General features: G+C 43.8%; 1 protein-coding gene across 3 annotated transcripts; it reads right to left on the bottom strand.

Moving 5' to 3' along the window:
• Positions 1-7,845: 7,845 nt before the first annotated feature.
• LOC134532138 (uncharacterized) lies at positions 7,846-23,775 on the bottom strand. Of its 3 annotated transcripts, XM_063368484.1 has the most exons (5): positions 23,754-23,775; positions 23,472-23,601; positions 17,618-20,685; positions 15,191-15,342; positions 7,846-12,816 (listed from the first exon to the last, which is right to left on the bottom strand). In XM_063368484.1, the coding sequence occupies exons 3-5, from the start codon at positions 20,598-20,600 to the stop codon at positions 9,640-9,642; spliced, it is 6,312 nt and encodes a 2,103-aa protein (XP_063224554.1). In that variant the 5' UTR covers positions 20,601-20,685; positions 23,472-23,601; positions 23,754-23,775; the 3' UTR covers positions 7,846-9,639. The 3 variants fall into 3 exon arrangements, with proteins under 3 accessions (XP_063224554.1, XP_063224555.1, XP_063224556.1); XM_063368485.1 differs by lacking the exon at positions 23,754-23,775 and having other exon boundaries at positions 23,539-23,743; XM_063368486.1 differs by lacking the exons at positions 7,846-12,816; positions 23,754-23,775 and adding an exon at positions 12,836-15,016 and having other exon boundaries at positions 23,472-23,743.
• Between the last annotated feature and the right edge of the window lie 660 nt (positions 23,776-24,435).

Genomic DNA, 24,435 nt, shown 5'->3' with positions numbered 1-24,435 from the left:
GAGCGCAGCTGGCGCGGCCGCAAGCCTCAAGACGGCCACTTCGCGACAACGTCGGCCGGATCACCAGGTGGCGGATCACACGCAGCACCACTGCGGATCCCGAACACCACCTCCGGCACCACCGACGACGCCGCCCCCAGCCACTGAGAGCGCAGCTGGCGCGGCCGCAAGCCTCAAAACGGCCACTTTGCGACACCGCCGGCCGGATCACCAGGTGGCGGATCACACGCAGCACCACTGCGGATCCCGAACACCACCTCCGGCACCACCGACGACGCCGCCCCCAGCCACCGAGAGCGCAGCTGGCGCGGCCGCGCGTCGCGAATTCACCACATCGCGACCTAGTCCAGATCACCAGGTGGCGGATCACACGCAGCGCCACTGCGGATCCCGAACACCACCTCCGGCACCACCGACGACGCCGCCCCCAGCCACCGAGAGCGCAGCTGGCGCGGCCGCGCGTCGCGAATCCACCACATCGCGACCTAGTCCAGATCACCAGGTGGCGGATCACACGCAGCGCCACTGCGGATCCCGAACACCACCTCCGGTACCACCGACGACGCCGCCCCCAGCCACCGAGAAAGCACGTGGCGCGGCCGCTCGTCTCAAAAGCGCCACATTTCGACCTAGTCTGGCAGACCACCGGGTTGTCGACGCCGTGCCACAAGGCACCGAGGTGGACTTGACAGCCACGACGCCGCCGCCGCCGCCGACGACGCCGCCCCCAACTGCCGTGAAGGCTCACGGGGGGTGGGCGCGATGCAAACCGGCCGTGCTCCCATTCGCGCCGCAGAAGGCGCCATACCGTCGCCTGCCGCGGAGGGCGCCACCACGCGCGCCACCTTGGGCACGCTGCCGCCTGCCGCTGAGGGCGCCACCACGCGCGCCACCTTGGGCGCGCCGCCGCCTGCCGCTGAGGGCGCCACCACGCGCGCCACCTTGGACGTGCCGCCGCCTGCCGCTGAGGGCGCCACCACGCGCGCCACCTTGGGCGCGCCGCCGCCGGCCGCTGAGGGCGCCACCACGCGTGCCACCTTGGGCGCGCCGCCGCCTGCCGCTGAGGGCACCACCACGCGCGCCACCTTGGGCGCGCCGCAGCCTGCCGCTGAGGGCGCCACCACGTGCGCCACCTTGGGCGTGCTGCCGCCTGCCGCTGAGGGTGCCACCACGCGCGCCACCTTAAGCTCGCAGCTGCCTGCCGCTGAGGGCGCCACCTCGAACGTGCCGCCGCCTGCCGCCGAAGGCGCCGCCACGCCGCCGCTGCCCACCTCGGCCGCAGCTGACGCTGACGCACAGGTACCTGACGCCGCCCCATGGACAGCCGCTACGGGTCTACCAGGTCAGTGTGCCGGCGTATCTTTAAGTGTGTGTGTAAGGTGTTGAGGCACAGAACGGCCTCGTCGAGGGGGGGGCATTTGACGCCGCCGTCAGTGCTCCCTCTGAGAGCACAGGCCGTTATGTGTCCTCAACACCTGATAAGTGCCGCGCCCCGAACGCGCCCGCGCGCGCAACGTAGTGCAGTGCCCCGAATGGCGTGACGTCAGTCACGGCCTCCTACGTGTGCAAAGCGCCCGGCCGGGTGTGGCACTGCGCAAGGGTATTGTTTTTCATGCATTCGAGAATATAAACAGAAACTAATAAATCTAAAACCATCAATAATCAATGTTAATGTAATAATCAGTTTATAAAGGGTTATAATTCACAACGCTGGCCGAAGTCATCTTCCCGCGCTCCGCAGTTTTCCCGCGGAATTCCCCCCCTCCCTGGCCCCGGCGGCCAGGGAGGTTAGTCAGTCGCCATCCAGCACTCGCCCGGGCCGGCAGCCCACGCACGGGGAGCCTTCAACTTTCGCGCCAACATTCTGTAACTGCAATAGGTAATTATAGTCCAATCGTTTTTATATCAGCTCCCCGGTCGGCCCATACCGGCCGTTAGCGATCTCGCGCGGTCTATTAATAAAGTGGGTAGTCCATTCACGGACTTTCTATTTCCTACGTAATTAATTAGGTGACCCCTAGTGGCACCCGCGCCTCACGCTATTACATCCCACCTCGGGACATAGTTCTTTGCCCACGCAGGGCGGCACTGCGCCAAACGCGACCACAAACATTCGGACGAGTCATCAACTGGGACTTGCCACGGCCACGTGTACGATATCGTTCAAGATTCCCACGTGTCCGTACCCAGCTTAACGTGGCCCTCGCCACCACGCGGACTAGCCGCCTGTGCATATCCTCCGGTGCGGGCGTACCACAGTGATTTAGTGTAATGTGTTTTCATAAGTAAATTCGCGGGACCTACCGCCCTATAGCGTAATGTGTTTTCATAAGTAAATTCGCGGGACCTACCGCCCTTATAGTGTAATGTGTTTTCATAAGTAATTGGCGGGACCTATCACTCACGGACCTCGCGTTACGTCCGCGGACTTTCGCATAAACCAGGACAGGTTCATCGTGCGCGGAGCTTAGGTCGACGATGAAGCGGCCAGTTACGTGATCGTGCGACATGTAGAGTGTGCTACGCAATAAAACGACTACAAGTACGTGTGCATTTCATTAATCAGGCGTCCTGGGAGGCCATAACAGCCCGGGGAGTCCTTTGTCGCCGCATCCCTGCCTGCAGCCACGAGGCCAGGAACCCCACCCTTGAGATCCAAAAGTTAATCAAACAGTTAAAATTCACGTAGAATCAGATCAGGCAACGGGGACGGCGTCAAAGTGTACTTTGTTAACGTAACTTTGCGCCACGTCATTTGTGCGCGCCTAATTTTCATTAAGTGTACTTTGTCAACGTAACTTTGCGCCACGTCATTTGTGCGCGCCTAATTTTCATTAAGTGTACTTTGTCAACGTAACTTTGCGCCACGTCATCTGTGCGCGCCTAACTTTCATTAAGTGTACTTTGTTAATGTAACTTTGCGCCACGTCATCTGTGCGCGCCTCTCTTGCATCAAGTGTACTTGGCCTGCATACTATTACCCGAGAAACCAGTGCCACGAAACATTGAACATGTACCGGCCTGCACCCCGCAACGGACAAGTAGCCCTCAGGGGCATGTCTGTACTCAGTAATTGTATGGTGTGACGTCAATCCCTTGAATAAAGGCACGTCGCTACTACGGCAATCCCACGCATTCTTCTTTAACGTAAATTCCCAGGCAAGACCGCCGACGGTTCTAGCGGACCACGCTGGGGCAACGAACCACGAACCCTCATTGGTTAGACACCGAGCTAGCCTGGCGCCCTCCCGGAACATAAAACGTTAGTCAGACCAGCCACCCCGCTAGAACTCGCGCCCGGACTCGAACACGAGACCGCGGACGACGGCACATTAACAGGTTTCTTGTCACAACACTATATATTTACATATTTGTCCTGAATTAGGCTGGGCAGGTAGACAAAGTTACCTTAATTTACATTCCCCTTTGTCTGCCATCTAGGGGCGGGTGGCGAACTAAATTTCCTGCCCATAGATTGTGTAGGAGGGGTGGCGCACTTGGGGCTTGTGCTATCATACCAGCCGAGGCCAAAATGGTGGACATGACACTATGCATCTCATCCTTCGCTCCTTCCCTCTTCTTCCACATACAAATCGCCCATCTAACCGCTTGACGTTGCACCCTTTCCAGTTCTTAATTTCTATCCCTAGGTATGGGTTACAAATTGCCGCTGCATATTCAAGCATTGGCCTCACAAACTCTGAATACACCTCCTTCACTCTCCGTCCTGTCCCCTTCAGTGTCCTAGCAATAGCCCCAGTCCTCCCCTTCTTTACCATCCGCTGCACCTGCTTTCCCCAACCTGGGTCACTCCCAGGTACTTGCGTTCCTCTACATCCTGAATCTCTTGCCCCTCCAACTATATATTTTTGCTTAACGACCTTTCTTCACCTTGTGAATCTGACCACCTTCGCTTCATTGATATTTACCCACATTCCATTTTCCCTCGACCAAACTGCCAGCTTCTTCAAGTCTTCTTGCAGGTGTGCCACTTCCCCCACAGTTTCATAGATCACGCAGTCATCAGCGAACAGTCTCAGTTTGCAATGCGATTCCTCGCTAACATCGTTCATCATGATTAGAAAAAGCAGGGACCCCCCATAACGCTCCCCTGCGGTACCCCTGATGTCACGTACCACTCTTCTGACCATTCAATTCCCACTTTAACCCGCTATTTCCTATCCTTTCAGGAAGTCCCCTGTCTAATACACCACCCTACTGTTCTCTATCAGATTATCAACCTTCTCCATCACCATCTTGGCACCCTAACGAACACCTTCTCAAAATCAATAAAGATTGATACTGCCCGTTTGCCTTCATCCACTGCCTCGAAGATTCCATTTCTTTTCAGAATTATTTAAAAGTTTTAATCTCCTTTCCTTGGTGGAATCTCGCATATCCAAGAAAGTTACTCATTTGCACCAGACAATTCCAGTGAAGAACAGGCTGGCAATAACATTAAGAATTTTGGCAATAGTACCTCAAAATTTGTGCCGTGTGTGCTGTAATTTATAGTGTTCTTCAAGGACAAAATTTAAAGGTATGTTAATTAGGAATAAAAGTTATCTGCAAGTAGGCATCGCCCTTCTTAACCCTCATTTTCTGTTTCTTCGCCCAACTAGCTGCTCTCATAAGTATATTTTTACTCGTACATGAAAATTGTTCCTAAACAATATTTATTTTACAGTGAAAAATTGTTAATAGCTTTTTTTTTTTTTTTTTAAAATAAAGTATTGACGCCGACCGCCGGTTCTCCCTCTGGTTCGCACAGGCCGTTATGTCACAACAACACTTACTCTTAAGTGCATCAAACACGTCCGAGCGTGATGTCCGCCGAGTGTATAAAAGTGCGCCGCGACGAACACCAAAGCGACGACAGCGCCCGACCGGGTGTGTCAATGCGCCGAATTAAATACGAATTATTCTGTTCAAATCAAAAACAACCAATTTAATAACAATTTAAAACATAATTAATTCAAGGAAAATCATGTCTAATTGTTTTTTAATTATATATTGTGTAACATGTCTTTTAAGCCCAAAACTGGCCGGATCTGTTTTCCCGCGCTCCACGCGTTTAGGCGCAAGGCCGCAGGGCGGACTCGAACTCGTTACCGTCTGGAGCTCGTAGGGGTCGGACGCTCCGCGAACGTCGAGCCGTCAACTTTCGCGCTACATCCACTTATCAGCAATAGTGTAAGTTTTAAAATCCTTCTTCCAGCTCGGCGCCGACCCCACCCATTCGCACGATATTTCGTGAGACTCGTAACTAATTAAATTTATCCCAACAGGGAACTTTACATTTTCTACGTAATTTCGTGTCCAGAGATTGACAGCGTAATTGTGTTACGCAGTTTCGGCTTCACAGCCAATTAATTGTTATCATCGAAGACTCTTTGTAACGAGTGTCGAGGTCTTACTTACTAACTTTCGCCTTTTAACTTTCGTCTGTAAATGTGTAACTTGTAACATGCAATCTAACCAAGTATTTTCTGATTAATAAGTGACTGTAACGTGTATGACTCCAGCGTACCGGGTTAGTACTTTTCGGGACCTTAATATTTCGCCATAGGTTAGATTGCAAATAACTTTGGAATGTCCGTTTGTATGTGCTGTTTTCCATGTTAACGTAACTGCCTGTAGTTCTTGCAGCACAGGAGATCTGTGGCTATCTGCCGCGCCATTCACATTTATAATCGGCCACTGTGTAAGTCCGTGTACACCACTTGGCAACCTATCCTGGTCGCGCGTACCGTTTACGTAGAGATATACGCGTGTCGCAGCGGTCAGACAACAGAAGCGGCCAGTACCTGGACCAATAAGTGTATCGGTTCTGAATAAAATGCAGTGTCGTGTCAAATCGTTTACCAGTTATTTATAAGGCATCCTGGGTGGCCTGAACAGCCCGGGTAGGTTTTGAACAGAGACGCGCTCCTGCCTGCAGCCACGAGGTCGAACCCCCGTTAAAACCCCTGAGATCACTTTCAACATTAATAATCAATTTAAAAACCTAGACAGGCAGCGCGAGTGGCGTCATAATGGTATTTTTCTTCTCACAAACCTGGCTTCCTCAAGCATTAAATAAGCAAAGGGCATACTAGTACAGCTTATTTACTTTGTTTTATAATTATTTCTTCAATTAATCTGTCTTAAATAATGTTTAAAATGGGGAGAAAGCAGAACAGGCATGCTCATTTTGCAGTTTGAGAAGCATAGACACAAAAGATTTGCTACGTAAATATTTACTTTCTTTTAAATTAGTATTAGTTTCAAAAATTAAAAAAAAAAAAGAATCTCCCCATAATATTCAAAGAATGTTTAAAACTATTTTTTTTTAAATTATTATTATAGATTTTTATTGTAATTAAATGAAAACGAGAGCCTATATTAAAAAAAAATTCCAGGTACTACTTCAGAGGAGCAGTTTTTGTGCAATATGGCGAACAATAAATTAAATGAAGGTTTGGTTCGGGTAAGTTAGTCACATTAATATTACATAAAAACTCAGAATTTTGTGTGTGTGTGTGTGTGTGTGTGCGTGCGTGTGCGTGCTCATGTGCAGTGCATGTGTGCAGTGCATGTGTGTCCCCCGAGGACTCCACTGTTACACATTGCTAATTCAGTCACTCTGGTCCCTTGTCTGTTTAACTTCTCAAACCCGTTCTCAAGTATCAACTGGACCTGCCTTGGGAGGCATACTGCTTCAATAAATAAATTTGTAATCCCTACTTGGGTCTTTGAAACTACAGCTTATATTCTGTCAAGCAACATGCGTGATCTAGACCCCAAACTGATTTATTCCACACGACATTTTTACTGTTATCTTTCCAGTTTAGTTTACTTCTGTATTGTCTCATAGCGTGCACTAAAGATGTTCTAGAGACGTGTTTCTGGTGAGCCTTGTGGGAGCACATGTTCAGAGAGAAGCATGTGGGATGAAGAGCGTTCAACGACGTTCACAACCACGCACGTCTGAGGCTGGGAGGTCCACGTACCGACCCGGTGTAGTCACAACTTGAGATGACTTCCATCGAGTCCAATTGCCCTCTCTGTGAACGTACTCTCTACAATGTACGTAAACCCTCCCACCCATTCTAGCATGGATGGAAATTATTTGTAATTCTTTCATTAACGTTTGCAGTTTACTTTATAAAATGTATAATTATTTATACAAAATCACAAATATTAACATAGTCTTAATTGACTTGGATCTCACATATTTGTAGAGTTAAGTTTTTTTTTTTATTTGTCACATGCCCACCAACAGTTGGGAGACTTTAACAGTGGTTTATGCAGTATTTTAACTGCATCTCGCAAATATTATTCCTTCATAAATTCATGAATTACCTATAAGGGTAAATATTAATGCTTCATTTTACTGTTAAATAGTCCCATTGCATTTCTGTTTTTCAAAAACCAGGTCACAAAAATGTTCAAAATAAATTTTGATCTTCATCCACTTGCAAAGCCTCATATTAATTATCACTGTAAGCTTTACTGATAACTCTTTTAAGCCTCGTGCTAGGCGCTTGAAACATGCTATGGTAACCCAGTCAAACAGGAACATGATTTCTTACATAACAAACTAATTGATTCTCTTAAAATATTTTTACTAACTACAATTTAAAATTCAATTGAAGTGACAGAGTTAGAAATGAATCTGAAACTTTTAAATGCCACCATTAACTTCTTCCCGTACCTTTCTACAAAAAAATTGTTTGCTTGTCAACTGTGGGGTAACCCTTATGTACTACATGTGGCCTTGTTTCCAAATATTTCACTAAGACCATTCCCAGTCGGTGAAAACTGAATTGAGGGAAAGGCTACTACCACATGAAATGCTGCAAGTTTCGCACAATGTCCTTTATTCTGAAAGAACCCTAATGCCTCGAATAACATAGTGTGCACTTGCTGGGTGGATGCGCTGGACAATATGTAATCCTGTGACAAATATTTCGATAGTTCACATTTTCCTTAAATTTGTAATTTAAAAACCACAACTTTTTTTTGTTTAACACCCTTAAAAATTGGTAAAAAAATTCATCAAATATTTTTTTGAAAATACAATAATATAACAATCTTAGTATCGTACTTTCAAAAAATATCAAACATCATAACTTTACAACAAGGCACCTTAGGAAAATTCTAGACACCAAAAGCTCAAGAATATTATACAAATGAACAAAAATTCAACAGTAAATCAACTACAAAAAAAAATTCTTCCTTAAAATTAATATCACATATTCTCACATTGAGTAAAAATTAATACTTCATAAGGCACAGAAGGATGTGGAAAAATTGCTACCTACATTTAACATGACTGTAAAACTTGAAAACAAATTTTAAACGAGTTTCACAATTACTGTGTGGCGTGACTTGGAATAAAACAAGCAATAATTCACACTGATTACAAAAGTATTTTAAATACTTGTTACAATAATATAGTTTCAATTATCAAGGGTCAGAAAAATTCAAAACGTAAACTTAAGCGCCCGTACAGGAAAACAATTAGGATCATCCTAGCTATGTCCATATAAAAACAGTCTTTTGTTTATCACATGTGAAGCAAATAATCTAAGAATTTAATGCGTTTACTCCTCCAGTGAATTCACAGTATTCAGTCTGGACGGTTATCATGGGCTTCCCTGGAGCGAACACAACTTTATGAAACACACGAGCACACGGGATGTGAGACTGCTGGCGTTGTCCCGAGGACAATCTTGCAGACTGTGACTGAGGAACTCAACGTTCATCCAGATCAACTCACAAGATACAGGATGGTATGGCAATCTCTTGACATTTATATGACCCACTCTCAAACCCTTGGCACTCGGCTCAGGAGAGAAAACAGAATGGATGATCAGGAAACAACAAGCGTTGTATGGACTTCCTTACAATGATATAAATGTACTTCAGTATTTGTATTGAGCTCACAATCACACAAACACTTTCATTAAACCTGAATTAAAACATTAGCTTTTCCAACACATCTAACAAATATGAAGCAAATGTATACTTCGGTTTGCAAATGAACACAAATTAACAAATACACAATTATCATGATGGTACTAGCAAAGAAGTTTAAAAAGGTTCAATCTGTTGGAATGTTTTGGCAAATGTTTGGTTCGTTTGTTTGGAAAACCTTGAAATCACAACTTTCAAATGGTTTAAATTTTTTAAAGGATCGTTGTTAGGAATAGCTTGTTCCCACGTAAATGCCTGAAGGACTGAAACAACAGAATATACTATTGTGCATCCCAACAATGACCAATTCTGAATTCTTGTCAAAAAGGCATTATATAACAAAATATATTGCTTTTAAATTTTTTTTTCAGAATAAACAGTTGTTGACAGTAATAAGAGCAAGAAGACAAATAGAAAATATTCTAATTGGCTGAAATACACTGTACTTGTATTACTGTAGATACTTTAACACAATTACTTACATAACACAACAATTTGAGAAAGGTTTGATATAACAAATCACGTTTAATACAAAATAATATAAATTACAAGAGTAACCAGGCTCATTAAGAGAGTTCATTTAAAAAACTGCAAAAACTCCATAATTACATCAAACTTATTTAGTTATGATACATGAAAATTATGGTGAAAATATCATCCGACAAATGATCCTAAATTTTATGGCAAGTAGTTTAGAGAAATTATGTGACCTGTAGAAATTGTTTGAGCAGATGATTCTGTGCATTTAATTGCTCTATTGCCTTCTGACTGACCCACTTCAGAGCAGTGTTCTGAACCACTCGCTAGCCCACTCTGGCTGGACTGGTCGTGGGATGTAACAGCTCTATTAGGTCCCATATTTTCATGAACCAGCACCGCAACTTCGGATGCAAGGTCACGAGACAGCTTCGGTTCCACTCCTTTTGAAATCAGTACAGCTTCCAAAGATGACTGCAGCAAAGGAAGAAAAGAGTGGTCGAATGTGCATTCCCTCACTGGAGTACCACTACTACGGCTTTCCCTGGCGTGTGCGCAAGATACCGAAAGCAACTCCATCACTACGGGACTAGTTTGCATTACAGATGAATGCAAATCTCTCCCAAATGCTTTTTTTTCAGTCAGATGCAAATCCATTGTTTGAGGACATGGTTTATCTTTTTTTGAACCCAAATCCACAGCAAAAGAGCTTTCAGGTTTGCCTTTTGGTTGCAAAGTCTTTGGTAATGGAGTAGTTAACTGATCCTCTGTAATTAACAAATCCATTGTCGCTGTTCTTATTGGATTCTCTTCAGTCAGATCAAAACCTATTCTAGGCTTGTATTCTTTGGTTGAGAGTAAGTGTGATGTCAAAAGAGTTGGTGGTTTACCTGCAGATGTCTGGACAATCTCCACTTCAGACCTTGCTAGTTTGTCCTTTGATGTCCGGGCATTCTCCACTGCAGGAGAGCCTGCAGGTTTGTCTTCAAAAGGCAGGACATTCTCCAATGAGAGTGAGCTTGCTGGTTTGTCTTCAAAAGGCAGGACATCCTCCAATGAGAGTGAGCTTGCTGGCTTGTCTTCAGAAGGCAGGATATCCTCCAATGAGAGTGGGCTTGCTGGCTTGTCTTCAGAAGGCTGGACATTTTCTGCTGCAGGAGAGCTTGCTGGCTTGTCTTCAGAAGGCTGGACATTTTCTGCTGCAGGAGAGCTTGCTGGCTTGTCTTCAAAAGGCTGGACATCTTCCAATGAGAGTGAGCTTGCTGGCTTGTCTTCAAAAGGCTGGACATTCTCCAATGAGAGTGAGCTTGCTGGCTTGTCTTCAGAAGGCTGGACATTTTCTGCTGCAGGAGAGCTTGCTGGCTTGTCTTCAGAAGGCTGGACATTTTCTGCTGCAGGAGAGCTTGCTGGCTTGTCTTCAAAAGGCTGGACATCTTCCAATGAGAGTGAGCTTGCTGGCTTGTCTTCAAAAGGCTGGACATTCTCCAATGAGAGTGAGCTTGCTGGCTTGTCTTCAAAAGGCTGGACATCCTCCAATGAGAGTAAGCTTGCTGGCTTGTCTTCAGAAGGCTGGACATTTTCTGCTGCAGGAGAGCTTGCTGGCTTGTCTTCAAAAGGCTGGACATCTTCCAATGAGAGTGAGCTTGCTGGCTTGTCTTCAAAAGGCTGGACATCCTCCAATGAGAGTGAGCTTGCTGGCTTGTCTTCAGAAGGCTGGACATTTTCTGCTGCAGGAGAGCTTGCTGGCTTGTCTTCAAAAGGCTGGACATCCTCCAATGAGAGTGAGCTTGCTGGCTTGTCTTCAAAAGGCTGGACATCCTCCAATGAGAGTGAGCTAGCTGGTTTGTCTTCAAAAGGCTGGACATTCTCCAATGAGAGTGAGCTTGCTGGCTTGTCTTCAAAAGGCTGGACATTCTCCAATGAGAGTGAGCTTGCTGGCTTGTCTTCAAAAGGCTGGACATCCTCCAATGAGAGTGAGCTTGCTGGCTTGTCTTCAGAAGGCTGGACATTTTCTGCTGCAGGAGAGCTTGCTGGCTTGTCTTCAAAAGGCTGGACATCTTCCAATGAGAGTGAGCTTGCTGGCTTGTCTTCAAAAGGCTGGACATTCTCCAATGAGAGTGAGCTTGCTGGCTTGTCTTCAAAAGGCTGGACATCCTCCAATGAGAGTAAGCTTGCTGGCTTGTCTTCAGAAGGCTGGACATTTTCTGCTGCAGGAGAGCTTGCTGGCTTGTCTTCAAAAGGCTGGACATCTTCCAATGAGAGTGAGCTTGCTGGCTTGTCTTCAAAAGGCTGGACATCCTCCAATGAGAGTGAGCTTGCTGGCTTGTCTTCAGAAGGCTGGACATTTTCTGCTGCAGGAGAGCTTGCTGGCTTGTCTTCAAAAGGCTGGACATCCTCCAATGAGAGTGAGCTTGCTGGCTTGTCTTCAAAAGGCTGGACATCCTCCAATGAGAGTGAGCTAGCTGGTTTGTCTTCAAAAGGCTGGACATTCTCCAATGAGAGTGAGCTTGCTGGCTTGTCTTCAAAAGGCTGGACATCCTCCAATGAGAGTGAGCTAGCTGGTTTGTCTTCAAAAGGCTGGACATTCTCCAATGAGAGTGAGCTTGCTGGCTTGTCTTCAAAAGGCTGGACATCCTCCAATGAGAGTGAGCTTGCTGGCTTGTCTTCAGAAGGCTGGACATTTTCTGCTGCAGGAGAGCTTGCTGGCTTGTCTTCAGAAGGCTGGACATTTTCTGCTGCAGGAGAGCTTGCTGGCTTGTCTTCAAAAGGCTGGACATCTTCCAATGAGAGTGAGCTTGCTGGCTTGTCTTCAAAAGGCTGGACATTCTCCAATGAGAGTGAGCTTGCTGGCTTGTCTTCAAAAGGCTGGACATCCTCCAATGAGAGTAAGCTTGCTGGCTTGTCTTCAGAAGGCTGGACATTTTCTGCTGCAGGAGAGCTTGCTGGCTTGTCTTCAGAAGGCTGGACATCCTCCAATGCAAGTGAGCTTGCTGGTTTGTTCTCAGATGGCTGGACTTCCTCCGCTGCAGGGGAGCTTGCTGTTTTGTTTTTAGAATGCAGGGAATGTGTCAATGCGCATGTTAATTTTTCATTGAATTCCCGCACATCTGGTAGAGTATAATTTGCAAGTTTTTGACAAACATCTTTACTTGGAATGAATTCATCTGAAGTAATTCCAAACTCATTACTGTCGTAGTCACCTACAGATGAAGCACTACTGCTGCTGACAAATATGTAGTCAAGGTCATCCTCCGTGTCTTCAGTTTCCTCGGTAAGTAACTTGTTACCACTAAAGGCTGCTGGAGAGGTACTGCCTGTGCCACATGACGTCTGACTGGCGGGCCCTTCCTTCGAGGTCTGGTGGCACAGTTGGTTCACCTGCAACAGATGTGCTGAGCATTCAAAGGAGCGTCCCACTACTCACATCATCGCACAACTTCTCTTTAAGAATTGGTGCATCTGCCTAAAAAAAAAAATACCGTTAACAGTTAAAGTGAAATTGATCTCCTACAATGTAAAAGCCTGGAAAGATTATGAAGAGCAAGTATCAAGATACTCAATTCAACAAACAGGTTTTAAGATGATGTCTAATAACTCAGTGAATAAAAAGCAGTCAATAAATGTACAACAAATTACACTTTTTACATTAATTTTAGCCCAGTTTCCTACATTTCTACCATTTAGAAAATGCAACCTTAGGTAAGAGCAAATATCTTACACACATCAGAAAACTTGCACAGTAACTTCAAACAAGCACAAGTAAAGCTGATTCTTGGCAATTGAAGAGATTTCACCTTCTAATAGTCGCGCTTCCTTCAGAGCCTCATCTAAAATATTTTTGTTTCTTGACTTGCAATGCTTGCACCATTTCTGATTACAGCCAGGCTAAAATCACAGCGCGCCATGGAAGTTACAAGAATTTTTCCATCCATTGCTCGCATCAATTACGTAGTCCAAATTGCCAAAGTATTGGTCTCAATGTCCATTACAGCGACATGCTATTCCAATATCTGTGTCTATCGATCAGTCGAGATCACGGGATATGCATTAAGGCAGATTGTGGTTTGTTAAATACTGTCTTGTATGTCGTGTTTGCAACGTGACAGAGTTAAAAATTACAGGAGAAAAGAAACACGTTTTCTTAAACAAATTGAAAAATTTGTATTTTAACAGCATGGGAAAAAAGTGTGTTGTTTCGTAAGTATGTATAGTAATTCCAGAAACAGTTTTTATTTCCCTGACTTTTTCTTGACTTTGCCAATGTACATGGAATTCCCTGACTTTTACAGGTTTTCCCTGACCGTAGCAATCCTTTGATTTCATTTTTAGATTGCTGTTCTAAAATAAAATTGTGCCTCCTCTTGAATTTGAGCCAGGTCAACACATCTGCTGTCGAAACTAAAATACTAAAGGTATTTACATAAATTAAATTATTATGGTAAACGAGATCATGTGTGGATAGCTATATACTTAAACCAAATTTCACTCCGCTGATCTAAAGGTTTTAAAGGTGACAGAAAATGCAGAGAATTTAAAGGAACAATATCACTACGCCTATGAAGTAGTGCCATCAGCACGGAAACTGGTGGGAACAGTCTGGCCAACACCGCATACCATTATCACAGCGCAACTGCAGACAACTTGGTAGGATGATTCTGTAATGGTTTCCCATCACCTTACATGACTTAACAATACACTCGGTTCTAAATAATCATCGTCATCAGGGTGTCTACAAAAATCTCACCAACACTTTCAGTACTTTTTCAAGACTTTTCAGTAAAATGTACCAACAAGTTTTTTTATCAAAGGGATATTTTAAATAAAATAACAACCCCAATTAAGCATGAGCAAATGTAACAATGAAATATTCTAAAATTCTCATCAACGATAAAACTTTCTTAGAAATAATTTTCACATGATTTAAAGTGGACAGTTGCCCACTTTTTGTATTTAATATGCAACTGTAAACTGGACTGTGGCGTCACAAAACAAAATGCAAGATGAATCAACTCTGCTGGAAATTAAAGTTTCATGACTCAGTGCCCTTCTTGTTCTTTTAGGGAACTTTCTTTAACTTTGGTGACCAATCTTCAGTCTCCTTACGTTCGTGACTTCTGTGACATGAAGATACCCTGGTTTTTTGTCTGGAAACGTAAAATACCGTAAAATCCATATAAAATGAATCCACAACGATTCACTTGTGAACAATGCGATTGGCAGCAAGCATGCGTGACGACACAACTGACCGCCGTGATGGTCGAGCAACAACTGTTGCTTCGTCACCGGAAACTGCATGGCTCTGCCCACCTTGGCAGGGAGCCAACTTGAAAACTTGGGACAGCTGGTAAGCAGCAGGGAAGTTCAAAAATGACATGTTTCTAACAGTATACACACTATTTACACGTCCAAACACTGGTCACCAAATGCTTCCAGCCTGCTGCCTGGTCAGCAAAAAAAAACTCCCATCTTCTTCTGTCCCTCCACTACTACTCCTCTTCACTCTGTTCCATTCTCCTCCTCTCTCATGAACCGTTGGTAGAAAAATGCCCCTGACCCAGCCAGAAGTTGAGCCTTGGACCTTTAGATTCAACCAGGAAAAAAATATTCTCTGCTAATGAACTATGTTTCTGAAATTCTTAAAAATTTATCAGTATACCATGATTCCTCAGAAAAAATTGCCACAGGTAGTAAACGTAAAAAAATTTAAATAAGTTTGGTAAAACACTACAATGTTGTATTTTTTCTTTCTTACCAATGCTCGCTTGACTTCTGAAGGAATGGATCTTGCCCGGCAGAACTTCTCAACCTGCAGGAACACGCTCGCAGATCCATCGATAGTGCATGAGTCGAACCACGCCTTCGAGGCTTCCACGTCATTGGCCAGAATGAAGGACACCGTATCGCCTGGACAAATGAACCTTTTCACTCCGGGGTCACCACTGGTGACTGTCATCGGTGTCCACGCACGACACAAGTGAAACTTCTTGTCTATTAGATACAGGTAAGAGATAAATTATTAGTTGTTTTTTTTAATTGAACAGGAGATATAATAATTGAGAATAATAAGGCTGCGGGTATGATCTCATTTAAAAAAAAAACTGAGTAGACAAACACAAGCAGCATTACAAGAATTCTGTAGCATCGCTGCTGCGTCATTTATACCTCTCCCTTGCCGTCTCCCCTTCCGGCCGTTAGAACTAGCATACAGCATACAGCATGCCCCTTCCGTCTTTTCTTCGACCGCTAGTGCATGCGCGTGAGTGGCGTCTGAGCTGATGAACTCTCCTCCTCTACTTGTTCCCCCACCACGTGCCTAACAATTCCCCTCATGAAATCGGAATTTTTGTAACGCTCGAAAATTGTAGCCCCCTCAGCAAAGAAGTTTCACTTCATTAAATCATGTGCATGCCCATATAAAACACTGTTTTTAATTCTAGTTTGTTGTGTCATCCAGCAAGAGATTTATCTGTCTAATTATTTCAATTTTGATTTCATCTATAAAGTCACTTGTCTTATTAATTGTTCACTGAATAAATTATATATATATATTTTTTTAATTGCAGTTGTAAAATTGTATGTGAACTATAAAAATTAAGTAATGTAATAGGTCCGGATAAAGAAAAAAAAATGGTTATGTCTTAATAGTGTTTCTAAGGCGTTTATACATGAAGAAGCAATTGTAAAATGGAGGATGGAGGACATCCACTGCCCCCAGAACAACGACCAAAAGCAAGACCCTTCAACACCAGGCAGAAGGGGGGAAAAAAAACAGAAGAAAAACAAGAAAACACTCTGGCGAAGCCCACAGATTGCAGACAGCCAGGGAGGACTAACAAAGATGGACCCCGGGTCCTGCTCAGTAATGACAGCATGGCCACCAGCAGGGTGATTGTGAACTCACGTTTTGCAACACAAGACAAGCAACGAAGGTCGTGGAGGAAAATCTGTTAAAACTCTTAACTATTGATGATATTGTGATGATATGTACTATAATTTTTGAGTATGAACATACATTTTAGACTGTATTTATCTCACTGGTGCTATGTTATATACCACCTGTGTATCAGTTGGTAATGCAAAATGAATAAGAGGTCATTGATGTAATTTAACTAAAATAAGTATTAAATAATGTGACATTTAAGTGGGTGAGTTAGGGGCCAAACCTATTCATAATGAAGTTTAAAATAAACAATATTTGAGGTTAGGAACTGTTACCACAGAACTTATATCTATGGTTTTACGTTTGCTATGACAAAACACAGGTTTTGCAACATTGATGACACAGATTTATTTTATTCCATGTTTAAATGAAATGATTACAAACAAATCACAGTTTTTTGCTAGAAACAAAAATTAAATATAAAAATAAATAGTTACATATCACTGAAACAAAAAACAAAATAGTTTATTTAACACAAGCAATAATTATTCAGTGGTTGCTTGCCTTTGATGTTACTGAATTTCACCGTGGCTCACAAGTCCGCAGATTATAACGAAACACACACCGCACGTTGGTTTGTAATCACCAAAGACGGTATGTGTTTCGGTACAATGTGGAGAGTGCTGCATACCTGCGTGAGTGTTCGTAATCAACCTGCCAGCCCTGGTAGTTTAGATGAAAGTGAGTAATAGTAAAGGCAGACGATAGGTTCCCAAAAGGACATAGAATTTTTAGGTCTTGCCTATGGTTTAACTTACCAATCATAATTATCATGGATCTTGTAACTTGGATCTGTCAATGAGAATAACTTTCACCCACATTAATTTTGACGATTTTTTTTAATGGCTGTTTTCATAAAGAATAAAAAAAATTAAATTAAAAATCACAGAAATCCTTTTGTAATCATTTGTAAATTTTTGAAGGAAAAAAAACACTGCACATCACCACATAAGAACAACACTGAAAGTATGTGTTATACTTCCAAACTGATGAGCCTCATCTTCAGGTGAACAAAGAGAACTGCTCATTACCCTTATCAGAAAAAATGAAAAAAAAAACTGATTAACACACAAGTTACAGCAAGCTACACTCACATAAATGTTATATTGATATCTAGCTTAAGAATTCACTAAACTTTCCAAGCAGATTTAATTAATGGACAAAAAAAATATATTCTAACATGAATCAACCACAGTATACTATTTCTAAATTACAACGTAAAGAAAAAATTCAACTTACCTATGCTGAAAACTTTGGTCAGATCAAATGTTGCCAGACAAATCCCAAAAAGAAGAGCGACCTCTCGTCGGAAAGTGACACCCATGCCATCGACTCCATACTGAACTATGGCAGACACTTCGTCCAACCACACGATGGAGCCTTCCCGACAAGTCTCGTCTCTTCCACAGCCAGAAGAGGATCTCTCGTCGGGGACCTCGCCATTATCCTTCCAAGCATCGCACGCACACCACTCGTACTGGTCCTTGTTCTTGCCGTAGTTCCTCACCACTCGCAGGAACACCTTGTCTCCGGCGCTCACGTGCAGGTTCACCAACTCTCCCTCCCTCAACGGCTCCTCGCACATCAGGCTCGGCCGGAAGAACTGGTTCCACACCAGGACCGCGACCCTCGAGTCGCCCAGCGAGACGCAGGCCGTGAAGCACATCCGCTCCACGCTCGCCACCTCTGCCTCGTACACCTCGGTCTGCGACAGCGTCGCCGGGCCCGCCGGCAGCGACAGCGCGCTCTCTTCGGCACACTGCCTCGGCTTCTTGCCGACCCACAGACGGGTCACGGAGAGGGCCAGGCCCCCCTCGCCCCTGCTCACCTCCCCGTCCAAGTACACCGACTTGCCCGCCGGGAGGTACTCCTCCAGGGGCCAGTCCTTCAGCTTGTCCGGAACGAGCAGATTGCCTCTGCAGAACATTGCCGTCATCTGCTTTTTCAAGACCGTGCACTGAACGATGCCTGTACTTTTGGACGTGTACGAGACAACTGTGGCCGCGTGACCTCTGATCGACTTGGGCATCGTGCCAAGCATTTCGCTATCTTTAGGTGCTGACGTCGCAGTCCGGTCGCTGCCACCCGGGCTGAAGGACTCTGAAGTGCCTGCGGACACCCGGCCACCGATGCCATTGCAGTCCGACGCCTGTGGCTTCATCTCGGTTTCCACCTCTTCACTCACGTCCACCACCCTCGGGGATGGAACTACTAATTTCGTTTTCTTTTCTGCCCACAGACTCGTGATTGTGATAACTCCTGAAGTTTCTTTTTCAAAATGTCCGTCGAAGAACACGCTCCTGCCAACAGTTAAGTAGTCCTGCACTGATAAGTTATAGTCTTTGGGTATGAAAACAACATCTTTGTGGAAAAATGCTTCCTTAAGTGTATGCTCAAAGAGGAACTCTACAATTCCCTCAACATCAGAAACAAAACACTTAACCTTTGCAGTCCTATTGCGCAGAACTAGTTCGGTGGTTGTATTCGAAACCACTGTCGAATCGAGGGCAGCTGATTCTGGCTTTGGTTTCTTCTTTATCCACATGGTAGTTGCAACAAATTCGAAATAGCCATTCAACATTATGACTTTCGCATCAAAGTAAACAGATGTTCCTACTGGTAATGCTTTCGAAAGCTGTTTTCTACACAGTTGAGGTTCTAACAAAACTGAGCCTTTTATGAACACAATTTCTATAGTTACATTATTAATGATGCAATCTAAGACACCTTCAGACTGAGAATTGTAGAATTTAACTACACCACAACGGCCAGTGAGACTTTCCCAGGGTGAGGATCCATCCACAACACCAGTGTCATTCGCAGGCTCTGGCCAGCTCTGATTCGTCAAGGGCTCTGCTAGTGCCGGGGTTGCTCGCTCGCTCTCTTCATCCATCACACTCGGCGAGGTGGAACTATCGTGCCGCTTAATTAGCCTCACTGTCTCGACCACGACATCTCCCGGCGAGAACATCTGAGCCGTGAAGTACACTTCCGACCCTATCGGCAGGTGAGCAGACAGGCTCGTACGACCGTCTGTTTCCGAAGAAAAATCTGTGTCGCTTCTGTAGAAAAGCACTTCACTTTCTTTACCGAATCTACTACAACTTATAAAGCCAGCGTCCTCTGAAATGTATCGGCTCACTTTACCGTTCCGGCCGATGGTAAGTACGTCAGTGCCATCCCACGTGCTGGAGCCCATGCTCAGCGATGAGGAACACTTGCTGCTGACCGAGTCCATGCAGTCTCTAGGTGAAGGCTGACTAGGAGCTGCTGCCACAACACCCGGTCTCTTGCCACACCACAAACGAGAGATTTTAACCAGAGTGGTATTTCCGGACGATATCAACTTCCCGTCAAAGTGAACCATCGTGCCCACCGGCAGGTACTCTTGTAGTGCGACTTCTGACGGCTCGGGAAAGAACACATCCTGCCTACTGAACAGAGCAAACATTTGCTGTCCTTGCACCTTAAACCTGCCCACTTTGCCTCGGTTGCAAGAATAGTAACTCTCCACTGTGCCAGACCATCCTTTCACGTATCCATCTGGATCCGAGCCACGCTTGAAATCAGTCTGTTTGTCTCCTACCCACAAGCAAGTAGCTGTGACACCAGAACTCGTTACAACTGCATCAAAGTTCACCGGTGTGCACCTTGGGATCAAATCTGGCAGAGTTTTCACTCCTTCCACATATTCTGGTATACACACGACGCTACAATGGAACTTTACCTCAGGTGTGTGGTCCAACACACCTCCTTCATTTGATATGTGTTTAACGCGAGCACAATGATTCCTCATGACCTGCATCGACGACGCACTGTGATTCTGAGTCGCACTGTTTCCTCGGTACGGAGTAGCAGGCAACAGCTCGTCCGTCGAAACGCGACAATTCATCACGTCCACTTTGAGTCCTCTGAACCTGATGTCGTATTGCTTGCCCCAAGGCTCAGCCTCGAACGAGACCACTGTGTCGCAATGTAGCACGTCAGTGAGCGGCGTATTGCTCGTGACTTTCTTACCATTTACAAACACTTTATTTTTGAAGAAAAAAAACCTTTCTTTGGTACCCTCACAGTTAAAGATGGCAGTCCCAAAAGCAGGACCCACAGAGTCTACCAGTGCCCGCCCTCTGTAGATCCTGAAGTTGCTACCCAAGTGTCCTGCCCTGGATGTTTTCCCCTCCCTTCCCCCTCCATCCTGCCCCAATCCGGAGGCAATATTCATAGTGCGACTGTCCTTGAAAGTCCCTTACTGTCACATGTCCATGCCAACCTCACACCCATCCGGAACCTTCAAGTGCAGCTGTTGCCTGCAACAAAAATAATATGTGTGGCTATTACACAGGGATGTTAGACAAATCTCATTTGAAGAATCAAAAACACTTACTTACTTTCATGTGAAACAAGAAAGTGGTACATAATTTTTCTGTTAAAATACTAGCCCAATTAAATTGTTAAAAGTAAATTCACTGAGTGCTTAAACTTATGCACATATATAGGCATGCTGCATGCAAACAAATGCATTCAATCGTGCTTTAAGCAGGGACAAAGGACACATCGGGAGAGGTCTCAGGTTGGTAGGTGAAGAATAGCTGTGTTGGTATCTATAAGTAATCCCTGACTTGGTAATAAAAAGGTTGTGAAGTACATTACTGTTATTTTGGATGCAGTGTCGGTTTGGCATCCTGGTATTAACTACTCAGAAAACATTTCCCAAAGCGAGCCAAGGTGTGAGTGATGTCCTTTTCAAGGTTCTGTTTCTCTTGCCATGTTTGATTTTTTTTTTTTTTGCTGGTTTTAGATTTCTGTGAAGTACCTAGTATAGACTGTTTAACAGAGTGATCTGCATCACCCAACATGTTGCATTGACACAACAAGAAATATGTTTCTCTGATACAAAATTCATTTTATGCTATTCAAGATATACCTATCCCTCACTTAGCACGGCTTCAGATTGTGCGAATTCATTTAGCGCAATTTTAATTTTACTGCCCCAGTCTCAAATAGCACGTCTGTAAACTTCAGTTAGCCCGAAATCTCTGCAGGTAAAAAAAAAAGTCGGGCATGACGCCACGAAGTCTATTTCAACTGTAAACGTATGTGCCGTGGGATACAGATAGCCAAACAAGGGGGGAAGATATGCACGTGCAGGTCTGTCTACGCTATCGGCTGTTTTACAAACATCCGCTGTGGCAAGTCAAATTGCGGCTATGGAGTGTAATGGAACAAATGTTTTTACGTCCGTGCGTATGCCGCCGTGCCGTTGTCGCTTGGCCACAAACCGGACCATGAACTCAGCCTAACCAGTGGCAGGGAATACACTCAAACAAAAGCAACGTCTGCCCATTCAGTTGCTGGTAACTGCACGTGCTTGATCACTCGTAATGCATCGTGTTCAACTATTTGAGACAAAACTAGAAGTATTACGGTGTGCAGATTGTCATGAAGGCCACACTTATGGTGGTCGCACTTTAGTTTTAAGCAAGTCAAATAAGTCTGATGCTGTTGGTTGTACTAGCAGGAATATATTTGGCATTAGATACCGGAACAGAAATGAACAGATGATTAACGTGGAAAAAAGGTTGTTAAATGAATGTTGCAATGAAAAATATAATCATTGGCCTGATAGGATTGGTGTGAACCAGGTTGTGATACGCGAATAAACACTTTAATTTTTGAAAAATTAAAATAAAATCATCCAGACAGTAATTTTGGTTTCACTGTCAGTAAAGAATGGTTTAGGAAGGTACGCGACGTGAGTTGAAGGTCAGGCAGGCAAGTCAGCCAGTCGACTGACGATAAAGTACTTATCCACGTATCTCCCGTTATGCGGTGTCGTATTTGTCATACTAAGTGCGATGGGAAGCATATAAAAGATAAATGGTGTGACATATTTATAGTTAAGTGTTATTTAACGCATTTATATTACGTAAAGTATAGTTTCAGACACAACTTTTGAACATATTAAATAAATTAGCCTTGCTATTTATGGAAACTAATGCTTCAGAATACGCGATTTCAAATAACACGAGCATTTTTAGGAACGAATTAGTCGTGCTAAGTGAGGGATTGGTGTATTTATTCACGTTAAAAATTGTTGGTGTAAAATGTACATTGTGCAACTGTTTTTGTTTATATTTAATCCATGTGAAGGACTCGTGAATTAGCTGGCTCACGATCAAAGCTGAAACCCAGGAGAATACATGTTTTGTCACTTTTTTTTACATTTGATGCAACACCTAAAGACTTGCCAAATACCTGAGTGCAATTATATAAAAATAAAGCAACTGGACAAATTTGTTAAAAATTATTAATTACTAATATCTGTGGATCTGGATTTAGGATTGGAACCAAGGTTAGCTGGATGAGAGGTTATGTGCCACTAAGTATCTACAGTACTGGTTTGTGAGCATTGTGCATGTGCGTTCATGCTCATCATCGCTTAAGAAACAACACCGCCTAAGCGACTTTTTTTAAAAATTTGTTTTTTGTTTCTTTGTGGAAACTTAAGGAGTTAGCATCTTCTCACGAAATGAATTTGCTTAAAATTCAACAGAATGTGCTGCTATGGTATTTTCTCTAACACCAGCACGGTGCATAAAGTAAGTAAGCTCTCCTGAAAAAATGTTCTATATGTATGTGTGAGTGTGCATGTCGGGTGTGCAGACCCTTAGAGATGTGCTTCAAGCCGGGAAGACTGGCTACCTACGCTGTACCGTGGACCGCTTGTGGTTGAAAGACACGAGAGGAAAGGTCCGGCGAGCATCCAAGTGGTCTTGTTAAACGATTGAGGCCATGGAAGAACATATGTTGTTCTTCTGTAACTTAACTGCTCAGTGCTAACTCAATTTGCATCACAAGTTGTTTTTAAACAACTCCCAAAATATGCACACACACACTGATTCTTTCTTGTAATGCACTGCACTGACTGTCTGTCGACCAATTTTAATTATCTATACACAGCTACAAGCTGTAAAATATCATGATTTTTAGATATTTGTAAATGCGAAATTAATATATTTGTAACGTAGAATTGAAACCATAATTCTAATCTAAAATGTGGGATAATTTTAAAATATATTTCGTCAAATCTTACCTGTCACTTCCAAATAATAAAGTATCATCACCAAAACTTTCTATGGCAGTTTTACATTTGCAATTACCTTCAGCTACGACCAAATGCATAGAGCTAAAATTGCAACGTATCGTAACAGGTAACACTCGACCTGAGACAGAAAAATCCCCAGTTTTATTTATATTCCTGACAAAAACAACACAATTCACTGGGAAATTTCTACAGGACAAGTACTATACGTTGTTGAAAACAAAAAACCCGAAATTAAAGAATGTACAATATAGCAACACAAAAATTCCTTACACAAAAATATAGACTAACAATTCTGCAGAATCACTACATATCTATATTCACTTTACGATTTATACGTTCAGAAATATCATTAATAATAGCCAAAGTACTTATATGCAATGAAATTTTAGGATCTATCATCTAAAGACTCAACTATCTATAGAACGTAAATAAATGTCAAAAAATGTGTCTTATAGAAAAGCATGAGTTGTAGTGGTAATAAAATCTCGTGTCCACTTATGAACAAAATACCAAACAAAAAGCGGAAAAATAAATGCAGCTACTATTGCAATGACTTGACGTGCAACTTCATTGCCCTCTCTCCAAGCTAGGGAATTCACCTCTACCAGTTAAAGAATGTCACAACTCAACGCAAACGTATGTAGTGCAAAATAGTGTGAGATTTCGAAACAGTGAAAACTTCCTGCTGGAACTTGTGATATTTAATTAGAATTAGGTTTTAGGTATTCAAGTTTGTGTGTACTCAGAATTAGTTTTAATTTTTAATAGTGCCATAGTTCTGTGTAAATATTCTCGCAACTAGTTTTTCATGTTTTTGGGTTGGCATGCGAATTGTGCATGTTTTAGTTGTAGGGGTTGGCGAGCTTGCCCAGCAATCGTGTCTTGGCCCACGCGGTGGTATGTCATATTGCGCAGATACTCCAAAACGATAGCCGATAGTGTACATTTTAAT

The sequence above is a fragment of the Bacillus rossius genome, chromosome 5 (assembly GCF_032445375.1).
Source record: "Bacillus rossius redtenbacheri isolate Brsri chromosome 5, Brsri_v3, whole genome shotgun sequence".
Taxonomy (NCBI): Eukaryota; Metazoa; Arthropoda; class Insecta; order Phasmatodea; family Bacillidae; genus Bacillus; species Bacillus rossius.
Note: the sequence above shows the minus strand (reverse complement) of the source record. Positions and strands in the feature narration are given on the sequence as shown.